General features: G+C 36.8%; 1 protein-coding gene across 1 annotated transcript in view; it reads left to right on the top strand.

Annotated features, from left to right (window-relative positions):
- The window catches only part of LOC148840962 (ADAMTS-like protein 1), a 209,111-nt gene that overhangs the window by 138,564 nt on the left and 48,811 nt on the right, over nt 1-21,736 (top strand). The window contains exons 3-8 of the mRNA XM_088910463.1: nt 1,828-1,955; nt 10,748-10,793; nt 12,582-12,818; nt 13,741-13,867; nt 14,265-14,339; nt 17,366-17,523. Coding sequence (XP_088766589.1) covers nt 1,828-1,955; nt 10,748-10,793; nt 12,582-12,818; nt 13,741-13,867; nt 14,265-14,339; nt 17,366-17,523 — 771 coding nt within the window. The remainder of the gene's footprint in view (nt 1-1,827; nt 1,956-10,747; nt 10,794-12,581; nt 12,819-13,740; nt 13,868-14,264; nt 14,340-17,365; nt 17,524-21,736) is intronic.

Genomic DNA, 21,736 nt, shown 5'->3' with positions numbered 1-21,736 from the left:
GCTTTTCTTAGTACCACCATCCACTCTCCTCTGTATATTGTAATTGTGTTATATCTTGTGTATTATTTTTATTTATTGTTATTGTTATTCTGTAAAGCGCTTTGAGAAGAAACCTTTAAAGGCGCTATATAAAATAAAGTTTATTGTTATTATTTTTATTATTATTACTACGATGGAACCTGCTTTAAAAGGAAATTGGTATCCAATCAAGCTTTTGTTAAGAGACTGCTAAAAGGATATTTCAATAAATGGTCCCTCAACACAGGTAATAATAATAAAACCTTAATTAATACATGAGCCATAATTTCACAGTATTGCTCTTCTTTGACATACCTTTCTGTAATGGTACAGTATACAGCTAATTTTAACTTTCCTATTTTAGAACCTTCCCAAAGGTTTCCCATGTAAATATGCAATAATGCTACATGAGTGACACCATGGATAAGTCAATTTTTCTACAGAGAACAGAAAATCAAAGGAAGAAAAAAAATAGAAGTCTGGTTTAATTCTTTTAAAGCTACAGTGTCCAGCATTTTAAAATTAAATAGTGGCAGTTAATGTTTGATACATGGAGAGAAAGGAAGACAAATTTTATTAATAATAAAATCATATCTCTCCTTTCTGTTTAAAATGTTCTGAAACTGTATCTTTCAGTTTCTCTAGCACATATTCCAAGGGAACTGAAAAGTTTCAGTAATAAAACAAGCTCTCATGGTACCATTGATGTAAATTAAGTCCTTCTGTCTCCTGTCTCAAGTAGTACAAAATGCTAAGACAATTTTACTTTTTTAGAATTAGTGAATTTAAAATTTATTGCTTGTTCTGTAATTTTGAACATTTTATTACTCCATACTGTGTGCATTCCAAATGCAAATGTCATTAATGTACAGTAGTTACAGTATCTAAGAACCTTTAATTTGTTTATCTATAAAATGTTGTGAATGTTCAGCCACGTCTTCCATACAGATGAAAACTCACTTAAAATTGAAAAATTTGTTGGAATCATTTTGGCGCCAGATAATTTGGGATAGTTTTCATAAGATAGATGAAGTACTATAAAGTATATGTACTGTACATTGTGGTGTATAATATCTGGAGGAGTTTAGAATGGTAATTTACAGGTGGCTCAGTGAGCAGACTGTATTTACTGTACCAATCATACTGTATGTTATGAGTACAGAACATCCTCTTCATAATTTCATTACTATTATGGACAGCAGCACATTCGGGTGCATCGTCTTTTTGTCTTGTGTATGCACTTGATAACATTAGAATGGGAAAAATAAAAGAAATATTGTAAACATGAGATGGCCATTTTGCCCATATTGCTTGTTTGGTAGTTGAGTGGTTGACTGAAACTAAAATCTCATCCTAGAGGAGCTCAGAGTTTGGACCACAGCCGCCTGTCTGGAACATGTTTCCCAGATACCCACATTTCTTTGTGTAAAGATATAGTTCAAATTCTCCTCCCTTCAATGACTTCCCTTTATAATTTCCAGTTGTGGCCTACTTAAAGTATTTAAATCAGCGCCATAAGAGGCCATTTTCTGTACAATTCACTTTTTCTGCTGATTAACTTTAGCCTGTTGAACTTTGATTCAGTTAGCCATTGTCTCAAAGGGTTCAGAATTACAGTAACAAACATCACTGTATTCAGGGATAGATGGTCTTGTCTGTATGTGGCTGTGTTCATTTCATTTGTTTTTCTATTCTAGTGTACTTTCCCACTGCTCTCTGAGCAGGAATGCATGTGGCTGCAGACGTGTCTGCTGGTAATGTACAGTATCAGGCGTGGGTGTGTGATGGCCGTTGACCCCTGTGTTGCAGAGCTCGCGGACTGCTCGCTCGGAGGAGGACAGGGACACGCTGTGGGACGCCTGGGGATCCTGGAGCGACTGCTCACGGACCTGTGCTGGCGGAGCCTCCTACTCACTGAGACGATGCCTCAGCTCCAAGTAAATCATTGACTTCGCTTGTGTGTTTCTGAGCATTCAAACAGGCAGATACTAGGTGCATTTCTCAGTTCTCTGTTTGTTCTATTAATGTGATTCTTCATTGTCTGGACATCAGAAAGTTTGTATTCCTAAAACCTGAATCAGGGCAGCTCAGTGGTTTCAGCTTTGCTGCTTTGAAGCTCAGGAGCCCGAGGTTCAATTCCAGATCGGGCCTGCTATCTGTGTGGTGTTTGTATGTTTTCTCCCTGTTCACATGGCTATTCCTCTGGGTGCTCCAGTTTTCTCTCACCATCCAAAAACATACTGGTAGGTTAAGTGGCTTCTGGAAAAATTGACCCAGGTGCGAATGTCTGTGTCTGTGTGTGCCCTGCCATGGTCTGACATCCTGCTTTGTGCCCATTGCCTGCTGAAATAGGCTCCAGCTCCCTCACGACACTGAGTTGGTTAAAACGGTTTGAAAATGGTTTGGAAATTAGGTTTGATCCTAAAATGAAGGTAAATGCATTTTAAGTTGTAACATATGTCGGACATTGAACAAGTTACAATTGTTCATAGGTACCAGAGGTTCAGTAGTAACAGATATTACGAGAAAAATAAAAACGTTCATCTTCAGAATTTAGCACCCTGTGAAGCACAGAGTTTCTTTTTGTGGAAAAGAGTTCAGCTGTGTTTTTAGCCCCACAGATTTTCTCAGAATGGTTTCCATTAAGAACAAGCATTGAAGGGGGGCATTCCCTTGTAGTTTATATCCTGCCAAATTTGATCCGACATATCCCTAATAGTGAAAGTAAATCTTAAAATGAAATCAGCTCCCTTGGGGTGCAATAGAACTGCTCAAAATGCATTTTATGAGATTGTTAAAGACCCGTGAATGGTCAATGGAGAAATTTGTTGTCATACAACAAAACTAGTTCTGGCTGCACATTGTAACTGCAAAACAATGTCAGTAATGTAAGTAACTGATGTAGTAATAATCAGTAACATTGTAGCAAAGAACGTTTATCAATTACTCTTTAATCTCATAAGATTGTCACTTTGGATTAAATTAGAAATTTTAGAAAATCTGAAATGGCAATGGCATGTTCTGCATATGATTCTGAGATGTGAACAGACTGATATAGTATACTATAGGGTATTTTTTCTTGTGTGTGGTTTAAAGCACAAGTCTAAGTTACTTCATATGTTCTGTGGTCTGTAAGTCCTGAGCTATATAACACTTTTGTTTGTTAAATAAAATGTACATTGATCTAATGAAATGCATAATAATGTAAAGTATTCCAGGGGATTTTGCAGCTGGATGAATTAGATGCCTCGTTCTTTTGCTAATGAAAAACATCTTCTTATGTGCTATGTGAAAGAATTCTGAAGAAAAAATCTGTTACAGGAACTTCTTCAGCAAACATGATGCAGATGTATTCTTTTGACACTTCACACATAGGCTAACACATCTTGAGGATTGTGTGCATAAATAAAGAGGTCATGTAACCTAGTGTAACCTAATTTGGTCACACGCATCCTGGTCACAAAACCTGCGATCTGTAGGAAGGCATTCAGCCAGCGGGATGAAGCTGTCTGTATAATTATCGGTAAATGTGGGCGGGGGCGCTGCTCGGTGTGGCGACCCGTTGGCTTGAGAGCGCAAATTGTTTTATTTTGTTTTCTCTTTCCTTTTTATTGTTGCTCGTTCTGTGTCCTTCGCGTTCGCGAAAATTGAACTTTTGAAACTGTAACCGATTGAAGAAGTCTAATCAACCCGATGTGTATTGCACAGATCCCCACCCACACACAAATGTGCATGTGCTAATACCTTCCTAAATACTACACACTTTTGCTTTCAATCACTTCTATGGTCTGTTTGCTGTGATAGTATGTATACTTTTTTCTTAGAGGTGTTTTTTTATGTTCTGTTTTGTCTTTATTTCTGTCTTGTGCTGGATGTTGAACCCCTTGCTGCTGAAATCACCCCGCTGGGAAGGAATGAATGATTTTGAATAGAATTCTGCTAATGTAATGAATTTTGCAGAAATGTAACTTGGTTATTAAGAGCACCTACTATAAAAACCCTGCGTCATGAGTCTAGTCAGTTTGATCATTAAAAACCCAATTCATGAATTATGAAAAAGTTGATTCCAGCAAGGTTCATGTCTTGATTGAACTGATGGATGTTTTGCCTTATTCTTAATTATACCACTGACAGATGATATTGATCCGTCAAGACCACAATTAATTCGTCCATTAGCAAGTAAACACGTTTTCCTGTCTACTTTTAAAAACAAAATAATTTTCCAATCCAAGATGTCATACAGATGTGTCACCTTTATTGTAAGTTTCAATTAATTATCCCTATGTACAGTAATTCAGCTTCCAATGTGTCTCTGCACTTTGGTTATTTTGCTAAATGTTCTATAATAGATCTATGTGTTGAAAAATATTATTACAGTGTAAAATATCCATGTACAGTGCCTTACAAATATATTCAGGCCTCTGCACAGTTTTTTACATTTTGTTGTTTTAAACCTTGCAGTCATTACACTTTGAATTAGCAATTAATATTTATGTACACAAGCTACTCCACACATTCAAAGCAAAAACAAAAAGAAATAAGTGACTAGATAGAAGTGACTACCGTTTTAATTGCAGATACTTTATTCTGCCAAATTATATTAATTTAGATGCACAAAATTTCCATGTTGAGCCACACATTTGATTGAGTGACCTCTGTGCAATAATAGTGGTTCCCGTGATTTCACAAATGCACCTGTCTCTGTAAAGGCTCCATAATCTCAAGCAAGGATTCATCCATTAAGACCGAGGAAGTTTCAAAACTACTCTGAGATAAAGTACAAAGCATAGATCAGGAGACAGATATAAGAAAATCCAAAACACTGAAAATCTCTTTGAGAACCATCATGTCAGTCATTAAAAAGAGGAATGTGTCTCATACCACCCAGACACTGGCGAGATAAGGCTGTCCCTCCTAAATGAGCAGGCGGCCAAGAAGGAAACTGATCAGGGTCTTTGAAAGAAATACAGAGTTCAGTGGCTGAGATGAGAGAAAATGTCAGCGAGTGAACAGATTCCCTGTCACTGCACAAAGGAGCCCTCTATGCTACTGGATAAAGAATTTCACATCTCGCATGGGGTTTGCAAAACAGAACCTAAGTGATACTGCAACTATGTGGCAAAATTTGGAGTACAGTATTGTGAAATTATGGGCCATGTATTATTATTATTATTATTTTCCCTTTAAAGCAAGTTCCACATACCATAGTATTTATGATGAGATAGCACAAGAAGGACTCAAAAACATTAAAGTGTTTATTCGTCCATCAAAACATATTCATGAAATTTGAATATCTGCTCTATCTACTGTACATATCTGTGGCTAGATAACCAACATGGACTTAGCTTCTTAGATCCAAAAGTAAGAGGACAAAAGTAAGACTTACCCAAAAGACATGCAGCTGGAATTGCTGCCAAAGGGGCTTCCATCAAATACTGAGCTCACAGTTCTGAATGCTTATGCAGTCCACACATTTAATTTTTTCCCCTTTAGTTTGTGCTGACATTTACTGTGACATATCTTTCCTTTAGAAGTCTTCAGCTTGAGCATTCAGGTTTTGAATAAGTTATTAAGGTAAAAAATGTGCATACATCATTTTGTAATTTCACTTGTTGAAGGATTTAATATTCTAACCCCTTTAACCTTAAACTTTTTACGTGCTTTACATGAAAATAAACACAAAAGGACTCAGGCCTTACTTATTCAGTATTAAAATGTTTCTGAATTACGGGCGATGGAAAAGATATCCCTTTCATATTAAAATACAGCCAAGTTAAGATTTCTTGTGTTGGTTAGCTGTGGTGCTCTTAAAGAAAGGGATCCAAGAGCAAAATCACTCAGGGTGGGAATCATGATCACTTGCAGTCAATGTGTGGCAGATCAAAACCCTCTAAAACGGCATAACGGAGCCCCATGTATGACTGAATATTCAAAAATATTCTTTAATATGCGTGCATAATTGCCAACCACCCCACACTTCACAGGCCAGCACCAGTGCTTTATTAAAAAAAGCAGACAGCCACATTGTGATGCTATTGAGGAAACCAATAATTTTCCAGAAAATCTGCAGTAAGTGTAAATACATTACAGCAATGGGGTTGGTGGTCAGAACTGCAGAGAAAGCTGAGAAGAACAATATGTGGCACATTTGGCACTGAACTGGAGGAGGCTGGATTTGGACATGTACAGCAAGTCATTATTATAAAATGTGAGGCATATCTTTGGAAAGCACCCAGTGGTAGACGTAGAGCTTTAGGAGCTGTAATGGATTCATCATTGTCAGCTTTTAGGCTTTGTTGAGAAGACGTTAATGTTCAGAAATGTAAAAATATTGCTGTGATTTGCTCTTACCCTGGTCTCTTTGTGAGAAACGAAGACACGCAATGAAGTCCTTATTGCCATGATGTGGGTTTGGTAAAGCGTCTAATGTAACCATGCATTAGAAAAATACCTTTCCTTTGTAATCTGATAATGTTCAAACTGTAGACTCCAGGCTACACCAGTAAAAATCCTGGATCTTGGGTAAGCAAGTCCTTTGTTAGAGATTCTACCATATGTTTAAATCTGTTCTATAATACTGTCAATTGGTAACATTGATGTAGAACTTGTGTCATTCTTGAGTTAGAGGTATCCACTCATTTTCCTTCTCTTTTGTAAGATTGTGTATTTCAGGGTGCGTGGTGAGGTATCAAAAGAAAATTCGCAACTTAGTTAAAAGTTTTAGATTAGCTTTTGGCTAAGATGAAAGTCCCCTGCACTCAAAATCGAAACACATTACTCCTGGAGAAGGCTGGTACTGATACTACAAACGTATGTGAAAAATATACAATACCAGTACAGGAGAGTTGTGTGTGCCCTTTATTAAAGGAAAATGCATAATCCTCTTTTAGACAATTCAGGAGTATTAGCTTTCTAATAATAGAAAGACTCACTCCCCAGATTTTAACCCGAGTTTCTAATATTCAGATAGATGCTTCCTCTAAGTACAAATTTCCATAAAAAGTTCTAAAATTCACATTTTTATCATTGATGCTTTAGAACCTGCTGAGTCATTGAAAAATGGGTGTTTAAGACTTCCTGCAGACTCAGCAGGCAAAGAAACTCCAGCTGACTCAGTTATAAACCACTGTGGGACTTCTGGTGTGTAAAATAGTGAATGGCTCTGAGTGCATGTTTGGAGGAAAAGTCCTTATCTTCCTCCCTCCTGTACAACTCTGACAGTTGTAGCTTGTAGCCATAATTCTCAGCTGAATGTTGAGGAAGTGCGGGGGTAGAAAGAATATATCATTAAACAATTTATTTAAATTTGTACAAAAGTTTGTATGTTGTGCAAATTTTTCTTATATTCTTACATGAGGTTTCTATTACTTTACTCTGTACAGAATCAAAGTGATAAAGATTCCCTTCTGATAAATGCTGACAGTCCAAATAATAATTCTGAATTGTTTTCTTGCATATTTTAGGAAAATTATTAAAGAAATCTCAATCTGAAATTTCTAAAATGATAGCATTGAATGCAATCAAGTCTTCCTCTACATAAGGAGATATTGGTAGAGTTAAAAGACTTATCATAGTAATGTTTTTTGATCTTTAAAAAGCTCTTCCATTCCATTTGAATTGCAATTATACAGCATGTAACTTGCAACTAATGAATATTTGACTACTATTATTTAATAGTATTAAATTGCTTTTGTAATGGTAATTTGGCATGGTTTATGTAAATCAGTTTCCTGCAATTATATTCCTTGCACTTACGGAACAGGAACATATGCAATATGTTTTATGTATCTTTTCTGAAAAGTGACTGATTGCTGTAGTGAAATTTCTGCCAAAACCCTTATCAAACAGCAGAAGGTACATGCCTGTGTTAGCTGTGTATGTTGGTAACTGTTCAGAAGTTGCATGTTAGCTTGGGAATTCTGGACACCTTTTGCAAACACATGATGTCACAAGAATTCCTGATCACCTTCCCCATTCAACCTAACAGTCTTAGTCCAAAAAGAGATCAATCTGAATTACTTTAAGAATAATTCAGTTTTTTTTATTACCAAGAAAGCAAAATTTGCCATGATATGGGATGCCAGTGAGTCTTTTCACATTTATTCTTACATGTGCTATAATAAATACAGTACTACTGGGGGTTTTTTAGAGGTAAAGCAGAATTTCAGTAAAACGAAATTCCAGAATCTCTTAACCAGTTTTAGCATGGCAATACCAGTAAGATAAATGAGTATTTATATATTTCTATGTTCTACAATGCTGTTGCCATATCAAGTGCATTTAAGTAAATGATTGATTTTAGTTTCGAACTTAATGAGGAGTTATTGTATACCATTCCTCACCCCTATAGAAGTTATATTTTGTACAGAATTTTCTTACATTGAGGAATTTTACAAGATTAAAGTTACAACCTGAGATATTTTGCTTATCAGAGCGGTTAGATTGATTTTCTTTAAAATCCAATAGCCACTGTCAAGTCTCTTCTTAAAACTGTCTTTCTAAATGGATCTGCCTTCCACAGCAATACCTGGTAACTAAGTCTGTATATACCTCACCACAAACCTCTGAATGAAGATCCCAGTTTAAATCCTGCCATTTAAAAATATGCTTAATGTCCCTGACATGCTGCATCAATATTCACTTCATAATGAATATTGTTGAATCCACACAGGAATCTCAATTCTACATTGTTCTTCAAACAGATTAATCTTACACCATGGAGTGCTCAATTACATCTGCTTGCAACTGTCTAATGTCAATGCTTTCAAGAGAAGACCTACAGTACACTATTTCCCAACTAGAGAAATTGGTTCTCACTCTGATTGCATTTTTGATCATTGTTCTACCACCACGTTAGCACTGCTGTCATGGGTAAGAGGCTGCGACTGAGTCACGTGAACATCTGGGTAGAAACTTGCCTCTTCTCTTCCTGTACTGGCAGCGTCCCTCAGCTATAAGAGCAATTTAATGCCGAAAAAATCTGGCTTTTCCAACTCCTCTAGCAATCAGCAATACAATTTCAACTTGCATACATCTCTTAAAAGTACCTTCTCCCGATCTTCCTTCCCTGCACTGAAGTCTCGTCTTTCAGGTTCCCGGGACTGCAATCTGCCATCTTCTTTACAGTTCCTTCCACCCCAAACATACCACAAACTCATAGGGACGTTCCTCAGACTTCCTTGTTTATGCAGCAATGGGACATCCAAGACAAAACCCTCAGCATGCGGTCATTTTCACTGACAAGTGATATCTTTTCTACAGTATGGATAGAGCCCTTCCAGAGACAAAAATAACTCTTGGAACATCAACTCCACACCTGCGCCCAGAATTGCAATCCACTTGTCCTCCTCTTCTGCCTTCACATCTTTTTTTTTATTCATGAGGCCACTGACACTTTTCCATTTTACAGAATGATCCTTTAAGTAGAACCTTATTCTAGACCCACCAATCATCTCACACTGCTGACCACCTAATCTACACAGCCTTCTTGTCCAGAATTCTCTTAGCTGCCCACAACTACCATCCATGCCAGGCAACTGTTGCTGCCTCAGAAGCCACTCATTTCACGAACACAGAGAGGGTAATCCAGCCATTTTATTTATTGCATTACTTTCAGGAAATGCAATACATTGGCAGAAAGGCATAAGATGGCCAGCTGTTTTCGGGGAACATGCCAGAGCATTTCAGATAAACGATCTGTACAAAACAACGGTCCCCCATATTACCTCTCCCAACCCTGATTACACCTCATTACTTGATTACACTGCATTTCATGGAATCATGTACTTGAAAGATGTCAGAAACCATTTAAGTCATTGGGTTAAGTCATTCCCACAACAATAAATAGTGAAATAAAGTTTCAATCTCTCCATTCATTTACAGTTCGCTGCTTCCACATTACCCTGGAATTCACCCATCTCTTTATACCCATCCTTCACCTTGCCTTTAGACACTCTCACATTTCTGTTATTCAGTTCTCCACACCCCACTCCTATGCCTTATACTGTATGTGTGTTCGCTCCTTCTGATGACAGCTCCACAGCTGAGACATTCTTTTAACTTTTCCAGCAAGGAATTAATCTGTTCACATAGAGTACAGTGACATCATTCGAATTAAGAAAACTGAGATACTGGGTAAATTCTTCAATTGCTGTGCTGTAGTTAGTGGAGTACCACAGGGGTCTGTATTAGGACCTCTACACTTCCAAAACTATATTAATCATTCTGATACAGTTAGTAAATTGCTGAAGTTTTCAGATGATACCAAAATAGGAATATTAGTAGAAACTGCAAATGCTGAAAAGGAAATTGAATTAAATCAATAACATTCAAAACTGACAGTTCAAACACCTGGCCGATGATATTGAATGTAGATTAATACAGAGCATCACATAAAGGTAGTAACATCATAAACTATAGATATAAAATGGGAATGTTCTTAGAGGTAATTAATATTTATATATCCCATGCGTCATAATGACTACTGCTTGTTTTTTTAAATTGTTGTTTGTTTTTTCAAAAGCAGTTTAAGTTGGCAATAAGTTCTATCTCTGTTCTGCTCTTATTGCTTTCCTTTGTCTTGCAGTGATCTATAGTACCTACAGTAGGAGGGTTTGACTGCTAGAAACTGTATCCCAGAGCCCTTCTTCCCCTGCCTGTTTTTAAACTCTTACTGTATCAAAGTTCATTTAAGTCAATTAACCTATGTCCTCTTTTCCTTTTGCTTCAGGAGTTGTGAAGGACAGAATATAAGATACAGGACATGCAGCAACGTGGTAGGTAAATGTTTCATAGATGGTACTGTATATCGGATTTGGATGGTGGATTGGATGTATTTTGATATACAGTATTTGTAAATATTTTGTCATTTTTTATCATTGTGTGTCGTTTTATCAGTTTCACTTTATTTCAAAAGAGTTAAACTGCAACAGAAAAGCAATAGAAACCAAGTTACTTCGACAGACAGTGAGCATCTGACCTCCAAAAATTACTTTCAGCTCACATAAAAGTGACAGTTTCAGTCTGCTAGCTAACATGGAAATGCTGTTGAAAAGTCATTTCAATTACCTTTTCTGCAAAATATAACCCAAACACATGGCAATTAAAAGTTACATGAGACCATGGGTTTGCTTAAAGTGAACACAGCATGAGATGGGCAGAAGATCCTGTAGTTCAGTTCTGAAAATAACAGTAGCAATTACCTATCTGCATTACTTCCATATGATTTCATTATTTACTTAATGATTTCTTGAACCACAGCCTCATTAGCCTTTATGTCATCACAAAAGTATTGCTCAATGCTCACTTAGTCATGTGTTTGTTCCGGCCAAGGTAGGTAATGTATTATTACTCTAAGTTTATTGGTATAATCAGTTTGATCACAAAACCGAGTTTATTGGTGCAATCATGTCAGGAGAATTCTTGTCTGGTTCAGAAAACATTAGATATGTTGGAATGAAAAAATGCCTTTCATGTGTTCGTTGCTCCCGGCAGAATTTCTATGCTTGCAATTTATCCGAATGGAAGCCATTTAACCAATCTAACGAATACGGAGGAACAATATTCTGTAGTTTCAGAGTGTCAGTTTTAACACAACAAAGATGTGTTTTTTGGCATGAAATAGTAAAAATGTGATTCTTTAAAGTGTCACCAGGGATCGATTACAATAGCGTTCCCCTTTTTTCCAATAATTAGTTACTTTTTCCTTGCTGTCAGCACTGGTTTAAGTCTGGTCAGCATCTGGCAAGGGTGTGGCTAAACAAGAGAGGTTAATACTCCTAGGATACAGTCACATGTGACAATGGGGGCTACTGCATTGTAACTGCAGATAGTTTCTGTTCAGTACTTATAAACACACCTAACCTAAGAGGATTGTTGTCACAGATTTAACACGCTCTATAATCAAATTGAACTCAGCCAAGAGCTAGAGAAGAGAAACCCTACAGTTTGTAAAATACACTTAGACTCCTGCTGAACACTTAAATAATATTTATTTTTTCATCAGTGTCTTCATATCTTCCATCTTGTCTCTTCAACATTCTGTACTATACTTCATATCTTCCACTTCTCTTTGTCAAACATTAAATATAATTGAGAAGTAGCAGCACGAATGGAGCAATAGTGGTTTAAATGTCTCCTCATGGAGAGTGTACTGGTTTGGGTGAATATTCAAATCCACTGCTGACAGGCTACTCTTTCAATAGAATTGAGTTTGTTCTACTTTTGAATTGTGTATCTGTATTTCCAGTACACCTAGAATATTAGGCATGGACACTGAATTCTCTCTACTTGTCAGGCATTTTCGTATTGAAAGTAAGCCAGATGAAGACCTCAGGGGCAGTGAATATTATAGTAGTTTGATCATCTTCTGGCAGTATCAATGAACAGAGCTGATCCTGCTCAAATTAACTTTAAACTGTACTGTTTAGTCATAGTATAATATTTTTTTTTCCATTTTAATCAATTGGGTTTTACACGGACAGATGTAAATGGAATGCACCTAAACCTCTGTCCATGTGGTGACCTGACTGTGGTCTTTCCTTCTGTTCCTTGTTCGGCCTCAGGAATGTCCCCCAGAGGCAGGAGACTTTCGGGCCCAGCAATGTTCGGCCCATGTGGATGTCAGGTACCAGGGTCAGTACTATGAGTGGCTTCCTGTCTACAATGACCCTGAGAATCCCTGTGCCCTCAAGTGCAAAGCAAAAGGAACTTCCCTGGTGGTGGAACTGGCACCCAAAGTCCTGGACGGGACGAGGTGCTACACGGAGTCGCTGGATATGTGCATTAGTGGCGCGTGTCAGGTACAGAGTCTCAGCTTCCTACTTCTTGCCTTTACCCTCATTATTCATGCCCAGTGTCTAGAAACTACAGTTACACGATTCCAGTGAAGGAAAAAGGAACAAAAAAGAATCCTAGTGTAGCACAAACATATGTTTGGAAAGGGACAGTTTCTTTTTAATTGAAATCCGTTTAACTGAACTACAGTTAATTTACATGTCAGAGAAAGGAAATACATTTCATATCCAAATGACTTCCAAAAGTATTCACCCTTTTTTCCAATGGCATTCAATTTTGTTTAATGAAATATGATATGTAACCATTGTTTAAAGTGAATCATTTTACCCTAATTTGAAGGCTCAATATGAACTCTTTTCTGGGTGAATGAAGTCTAGTTAAGTCCTATATTTGCTCGCTGGTGTCTGATAAAAAAACAGTGAGTTATGGCGTTAGATATTCTCACTGTACTCTTAAGTATGCTACATTATTTTTCTTTTTAAAACAATGAAATCTAACAAAATAACAACACAGGGAAGCAAAACATGGTCATGAGAATTGATGGATACCTGTAGTTCAAGTAAGTAGCTGTGTCAGCATGCGTAGGCTGCAAAGGAACAAGTAATAGGTTTATTCAATGCTGAAAAGAGAAGAAAGGAAACACAACTTTTCAGCTGTGGGGCCTTCTTCGGGCATGAGCAAGTAATAAACCTATTACTTGTTCCACTGATGGATACCTACAACAATGTGGAACACACTCCTGCACTAATTAAGATAATATAAGAAATATTCCTTACTTGGTTTCAAGGCACTGTAAAGCACAAAGTAAAACACCCCTCAAAGAAATATTTTCTTGACATTTATTGCGGAGTGTTTATTACAGATCTCAGTATGTTACGGATAGATTTATAGATGGCCGGATGCCTACATTTTTTGGTCTCCTGGCAGATTGTTGGCTGTGACCACGAATTAGGAAGCACTGCTAAAGAAGACAACTGTGGAGTGTGCAATGGAGATGGGTCTTCCTGCAGACTAGTCCGAGGGCACTACAAATCACAGCTCTCCACAAGCAAAAGTAAGTTGTGAAACACAACAAAATGCTGCAAATTGCTGATAGTTTATGCAACTGTAAAACAAAAGAGCAGAAGGAAAGAAATATACTCTACTTGTGTGGTACTGTACGATAATAATGCAAGGCAGCAAAATTATAGATGGGTCTTCAACTTTAAGATTTCTATTCTAGGCTGATAATATAATAACTTTGGTTTTCCTTATTATTAAACTATTCTAGAATATTTTCAATCAGTATTCTCGATTTATTAAGTCTCCATAAAGTATATATCACATATATATTATATATTACTGTATATATTATATATTGTGAATCAGAATAGCTTTCTGCATTATGTACAGAGCCCAGTGTGTACTGTAATAGTTAAGCCTGTGTCTTTTCTCTGTCTTTTTGGTCGCAGCGGAGGATACAGTAATTGTCATTCCTTACGGAAGTCGACATGTTCGACTGGTCTTGAAAGGCACTGATCACTTGTGTAAGTCTTGGTAGGTCAAAGGGTGTTTTGGACCAGAAAAATACAACTCTGCTGATTCTGTTGGCCATGTTTTTTTTTCGTCAAGTTTAATTGGTTATATGTTTAAGCCTTGCCTTTAGGTGCAATGGGTGGAACATTTTGCTTTGTGCTACATAGAGTCACACGGTTAAGATCAAACTTTAGGTGTCTCCTCTTTATATCTTCTTTTCCCCTTCACATCATATGAGCATGACTTGCTTGTTATTCTGTAGTGTGAATGGATGACCTGAGTGTCGAATGACAGGCAGAGATCAAAAGTGGAAAGTGCCATCTACTGTAGGACCAAAATTGTAAAATGGATGACCACTTTGACAAACAAATAAAAACTTTTTCCAAATGCTGCATTAAACACTGTATGGAAAAGGACTAGTCATATTGTAAATAGAGGTAAATTAATAAAATAAAGTAAGGTGTATGCCCAGAAGTGCAAAAGTGGCTCCAAGAGAGTGGTACTCATAACACGCACAACTAAAATTTCTCTTTAAGGCCTCAATGGAGAAAATTTGGTGTTTTAAAACAAGAGGATATACGAAACTCTCCTTGAGATCCACACTTGCATCTGTTTCTTGAGAGTTCCAGTTGTCCCCAGTTCACTCACATCTTATGGCCTGGGACATAAAGCTCTTTTGGATTAATCAGTAAGGACTAAAATGATTCAAGCTATTCAATCACAAGCTGACTGCCATACAATGAAAATTCAGGATCTTCCAATCAAATTGAGACATCTAGGTTATTCACATGTGCATAACTGCATGTCCTATAAACTGTAGTACTATAAGCTGACAATAACTCATATTTTGCACAGCACTGTGGGATTTCTGCAGCAGTATTATGCTATGTTAAAAGTGACTCATCTTAAATATCTTTCCTGAAAAAAGGAAATCAATGTATCTAATCTGATGACTCAAAAATGTAATAAATAATAGTTAATAAGATAGTTAATAATAATAATAATAATAATAATAATAATAATAATAATTCAAAACACAATTGTTTCCTTAAAATGCATACTCAAGCCATTTTAATAACCAGTTGATTTCTTCAATGTAATAACAGCCAAAATATGCTATGCTTATTAAATGTAGATCTATGAGGTTTAACATTTTTCTTGACATTACCCAGTAGAATCATTTCCTAGCTAATGGCTTGCATGACCAGTGTCATGATGTAAAAGGATTTGGCAGCATTGTTTTTGGCAGGAAACATACTTTTGGGTAAAATCGAGAACAAATGTTTTTCTATGATGCCAGTAAAAGGATCCATTCCGAGGTACTGCTGTAATTTAAGGACACAGCGCTCATTAAAATACTTTACCATTTTTCTTAAAGAGGACTTTAAAATAGTAAACATCTGGGCTGATAAGTTAAAAAGTTTTCTTTCATGTAATCAGTAGTGGTTTGAAAAATACCTGTAAGTTAAGGATATATCTAGACAATGATCCTGTGAGATACATTTCAGTAAACTGTTTAGTTAAGTAAAAAGTTATATATTAGAAGAGAAATGTCCTGAAATAAGATTTACATATTATAAATGTGTAAAATTAAAAAAGAATAGGCTGCGTGATTAATAAGTAGAACTGTTACATTTCAAAATAGCTTGACAGCTTTCTAAACAAACCACTAGTATACACATGAATAATTTCCTTGAAATTGAGTGTATGTTTAATTCGATTTTTTATTTTCCAGTTTTGGGGTTGTATTTTCTGTAACAAGAAATACTTAATGTGCTTGTCACCTTAGAGCAATAATCCACATGTAAGTGAGACCGAGGCCTCATAAATTGCCTTTGGTCTCATTATGGACTGGTTCCTCCTTTCCTTTGGTGAACCACATCAGATTAATACTGACGAGCTACTGGACCGCAGAGAGGCAAGTTGTACCCAAGTCATTGTAACCTGAGATCACTGAGAACCTTCCTAAGCATGATCTGTAGTGAAATTATGACAGCTTTGACCTCAGCTGACTTTCCCTCCCTTGCCCAGACAAAACACAGAGGCTAGATTTGGTCTCACTGTGCATTTTTATGAAATAACCTCTCAATCTGCTTGGATTCCAACAAGAAGAGCCTTGGACCTCAAACCTACCTGACAGAAGGGATTTGTAAAACTAACGGGAGAGCCAGTGGACCTCGGCATCTCCCCTTATTCAACAGTTCTGGGATTTGCTGATCTGTGGTAGTTTTCTGTGCTATCGCACGGGGTACTTCCACAGCCGTCTATAAAAACTTACTTGTTGATTATTTGTATAGTGACAGCCATGGAATTCTTCAATGGAGCAGACGTAAAGGACCACAGCTTAAGTAGAACTGTTAGAAAGCATTACACTCGGATCTGTTCCACCATGAGCTGCGGGTCATATGTTTTGCCAAATATGTTATTCTCCAAACAAAACTGAGACTTTGGCCCAGGCTAAATCTAAGATTTGACTCACAATTGCAAATCACAGACCTGTTGTTTTATTACATTTCTCAAACTTGAACGTCTAGTATTTTTTTTGAGCAATTCAAAATGTATGATTAATTTCACATTCTAAATATACTGTATAAACAACTAAACACCATGTGAAATGTGCGTTAAATGAAACAACAATGACAGCTATTTAGTGTAATATTTAGCAGTTTTAATCTGTATGATTTGTTGTAAGCTCCCTAAATTCTGTAGTTTGAAACCAATCATTTAATCAATTAGTAATATTTTATGCACATACAATTCTCTCTCTGCAGTGAGCTCTAACTAATTAAACTGCATCATATATTAAACTGCAACAAAATGTATGTTACTGCCTTCCTGCAACAAAATGTAGTATTAGCATGAAGTGTATTTCCAATTAATTTATTCAAGAAGGAAGTAAAATATATTTTTAATAATTGAACATTAGTGAACATATATAAAAAGACAGAACCCTCTTGTGATGCCATGGCTTGTGAAAAATGAATACTTTGCCATGTTTGCTTATCTGTTTGTGTTACATTTATAATTTCTTGTTTAGATTTAGAGACAAAAACCCTTCAAGGCTTGAAAGGAGATAATAATCTAAGCACGTCTGGCCCTTACCATATTGAGAATACAACCGTGGATTTTCAGAAGTTTCCGGACAAGGAGATCTTGAGAATGACGGGACCACTGAGGGCAGATTTCACTGTCAAAGTAAGGGGATTAAAACACTTCTTTTCAACCATTGTATCTTTTATAGTCTCGGCTTATACTTCCTACATACAGTACATCATATAGGGTCACCTGTGGATCACCGTTGGAGTAGTAAATTACAACAGTATGTGATGCTAATTAGGCTCAGGTTTTGCTTTCATGGAGTCATTGCATTTTAATGTAAGCCATTGGGTGATGAGCGATGTGTTTTTGAAAACAGTTTGTGATATATAGTATTTGTGGTTAAAAGAATAGCACTTCCCACCTTAATGACTTACTTCTGTTCTCTGTAATACCCACCAATTAAGGATGTAGCACGTTTATCAAACCCAAAAGCAGGTGCTGCCTCAGTTTTCCGCCAGTGACTGGAACAATCTGAATGCGTATCCGAAGGCACTTTGAGTTGTGTGATCAAGTCTTTTGTGCCTGATATCTGTTAAGTCTGCCAGGTCCTGTCATGTTCTGTATTGTTCATGGATTGCTCTTCGCCTGTCTTTCACTTCTTTGTCTTTTGTGCAACAATAGTGGATGCCACTCAGCCAGGTCATTGTAGATGAGAATTTGTTCTTAACTTCTTTATCTCACTTAATAAAGGATTGATCCTTATTTAGGAGAAAGTTAGATATGTATGTATGCTACATTTGCACTGCTCAGTTATTTAAGCATAGTTTCTTATTTAATTACATCATTTTCAAAAGTTATCTTCATACTTTTTCACTGTAATTCTTTACAGTTCTCCTATGTGTTGCTTGTATCATGGTTTACTCTTTAGACTTACTATGATTTTACTATACTGTGCTCCATTGCAGTGCACGTCTTCATATAAGTACTTTTTTACTTTGGATGTCATTAAATAAAGATCTGAAAAAAAAAACAAGCCCAGCCTTCGGGCGTGTTAAAAAATAATGTGGAAGGAAAGGGATATGTTTATGACATTACAATTTTGTGAAATATTTGATGTTGTTCTACTTAACAATACAGTGTCATGGGTACCAATGTACTAGTTAGCTAGCAATAGTATAGTGACAGTGGGGTATTGGTCTAATGGTATATGTAATATACAGTAAATATATAGTGAGGTGTCCACACGGTTGAGATATGTTGTAGTTCATTCATTCAGTGGCTCATCATTTGCTGCCCTCTATACATTTCTCTGTTATTACTGTGGACTGCACAAAGACACAAAGGAACCTGCAGAGAAACAGCTCATTGGGTGGCAGTTATCACTGTGGTAAATGGTTGTGTAAGAGTTTCATGACACGAGCACCACTGTGATCCACATTCACACCCTGAAAATAAATCTTCAGTTATCACAGTGGTGCTTTTACAGACATTTTCCCTTTCCACATTACTATTACACTCAAGTATTCTGGCTAATGCAGCGATGTTCTTCAGCCCATAAACCACCCCAAATACTGCTAAAAAATAGACTCTTTGAACTCCATCTACTCCTTTGCCTCAGAGACTTGATTTATCAGAAAGCTAGTAAATGACTTTTTTTCTGTGGTCAGAATAAAACGTTTTTCATTTCCCCCCTTTCACATCTCTTTGTGCTTAATGTAATAGAAAGCATATTTCTGAACACAGATAATACCCCATTTCAATACAATAGGAAAGACTGGATCCAAGGTCAGGAAAGAGGCTGTTAAGTCATTACTGTACGCAAGCCAGGACGCTACACTGCTGTGATTATTAAACAGTGGAGCTGCAGTAAAATGTATTTTATGACTGTTGACTTTTAAGCTGATTGTAATGTTTTTGATGGTCTAGTGCTGGCAGTGAATGATTGCAAGGCACTGTTTCGATTAGGTAGAGCCCCAGAGCCTTTGAATGACTTAGTAATCTATTGTGTTAGTGACATAATGAATGTTCTCACTTTGTAGAATGGTGTTACATTTAGGTATCAAGTACACCTGTGTGCCTGTCTTTCATGTGTTTAGTTTCACGTGTGACCTAGAATTAATGTACTGTTACAAGTCTGATGTGGTACGTAATTCAAGCAGCTGGCCAGGTGTGGTTTTTGGCACAAGACAATTTCTTTCCCTCCACCAAAAATGGTAACCAAAATCTCACAGGACAGTTGACATACAGGAAATAACCTTGAATTAATCGCATTTACTGCATGTCAAAAATCACAAATCGTGTAGGATGAACATTGGACAGGATATTGTTATGTTTAGTGTATAAAATGTGTGACATTAATTGTAAACAGTTCTTTTACAGTATGATTCGATAGCCACATGTTGTGTTGATCATGACATGGTGAATCCCTACATAGTTGATCAGAAACTGAGGTGCCTATCATTAGCTTGAATATGGGCATGTAAAGTGCCTGCTGCAGAATAGCAGAAACATTGTAGCAACCAATATTAATGCTATTATCACATGTCCTGTCTCTTCCAAACCAGTATTATTCCTTTATGCAGGTGTGTATTGTGAAGATCTTCTTCAAGGGTATCGATAGAATCTGTAAAGCACATTGATCTAACAGATCAATTATGTTAATTCAGTTCAAGCTTTATTATCCCCTAGAGGAAAATCATAGAGTCCATCACAAAATGCAACACAAATAACCATGACCAACAGAGAGTTCAGAACAAACAGTATCTCAGGAAATGAATTATTTAAGAGTACAATTGCAGAGGGGATGAATGATTTCCTAAGTCTATTTCCTTTGAACCTTTGGGCACAGAGGCGTCTCCCAGCTGGGAGTCATGCAGATTCACAGTGGAGGGGGGGTGCCATGCACTCCATAATGCAGTTAGCCTTCACTAGAACCTTATGTTTATAGAGAGCATATACAGTAGGTTGATCTGATTTAACCCAATGATAGGGCTACTTATTTTCATAGTTGTCAGAAAATAATTAAATGACTGTAAGCCAGAAACTTTCCACAGGCAAGAGTGAAATCAACTGTGCTGTAATAGAACTGTCATGTAGAAATCACCTATGAGGGCACTTTGATTTCTTGTCCCAGCTACCTTTGGGAACTGAATGTGCAGTTTAGGACAACTACTGTATATGAGCAGCCACCACTGTAGTAAAAACCATGGCCTGTAGATATAGACATAGCAAGCAAACATACCATGTTGAAATACTGTAATTAATTTCTCAAAGCACATAGATGGAAATCACTTTAAAGTCATTATCATGTTAATTACAGCAGTTATAAAGTGTTTCTTGTACTGTACTGTACTCTACAGTTCTTGTACTGTAGTGAAAATGCTGGACAAGGAAAATAAAGTGATAAAATAAAGTGATTCTGCATAAATTTATAAACACAAATAGCCATGAAAAAATAATGTAAATGCTAAACATTCCAATACAGATCCCAAAACAAAAAGCCTTTGTAAAAAGAAAGAGAAGTCAAAGTGAAAACAAAGTACAGGAAACACAAGACCAAACCATTTTAGAGATTGTATTTTGTAATGTGAGGGAGGCGCCCAGTCAGTATGCAGTGCATCACAAATTTAGATGAGCTCAACAGTAATGCAGTACTGTACTGTATGTAGCACAGAAAGAATCTGGAAAATATATTTCCACTTAGCAGCCTGATCCCATCAGAATTCAGAAGCCAGGAAGGCCTGGACTTCATCAGTACTGAGATGTAAGGTTTCTAAAGAAAACCAAGTTGCTGTTACTGGTGTTGGTGGACCAGTAGGTGGCACTCCAGTATGGTGGCAGGGGCCTCTGTACTGAAAGAGAAGTCTTCCTTCTGTTGAGTAATTAAGCCAAGATATTATTGGCTATTAATGATTCCCTGGTACTGTTCGCAAGAGTATGTTTTTTAACCCTGGTGGCTACATTGCAGTACATCATTACTTTAGTACGATATGGGCTCCCAAAATTTCCCTCTCAGTTCAGTCACTGAAGTAATTTCTAACTTCTCTGCAGTTATGCTTTTTAGCCAGGCTGCTGGCACATAAGGGCTGTCACCCAAGTGTATTACCCAAGTGGGTGCTGTACTTCAGTAGTGGGTTACTTGGGATTTTTCCTGTATGTGAAATGTTTTGGGATCCTTATACATGAGTAGAATTTTAAAAATGCAAAAGGTTATTATTAAAACTACACTTTTCTTAAAAATTGATATTCTGTGCATCTTTTTCCTCATTATAAGGTGTTCATGATGACTGCCAACAGAATCCCCATTGAAAGACTCCAGAAATCAAAGAAATTGGTAACTGTGATGTATATATGGTGGTATATGTGTTGA

The sequence above is a fragment of the Atractosteus spatula genome, chromosome 1, assembly GCF_055471065.1.
Source record: "Atractosteus spatula isolate fAtrSpa1 chromosome 1, fAtrSpa1.hap1, whole genome shotgun sequence".
NCBI lineage: Eukaryota > Metazoa > Chordata > Actinopteri > Semionotiformes > Lepisosteidae > Atractosteus > Atractosteus spatula.
The sequence above is the reverse complement of the archived record's forward strand: the minus strand, read 5'-3'. Positions and strand labels throughout refer to the sequence as shown.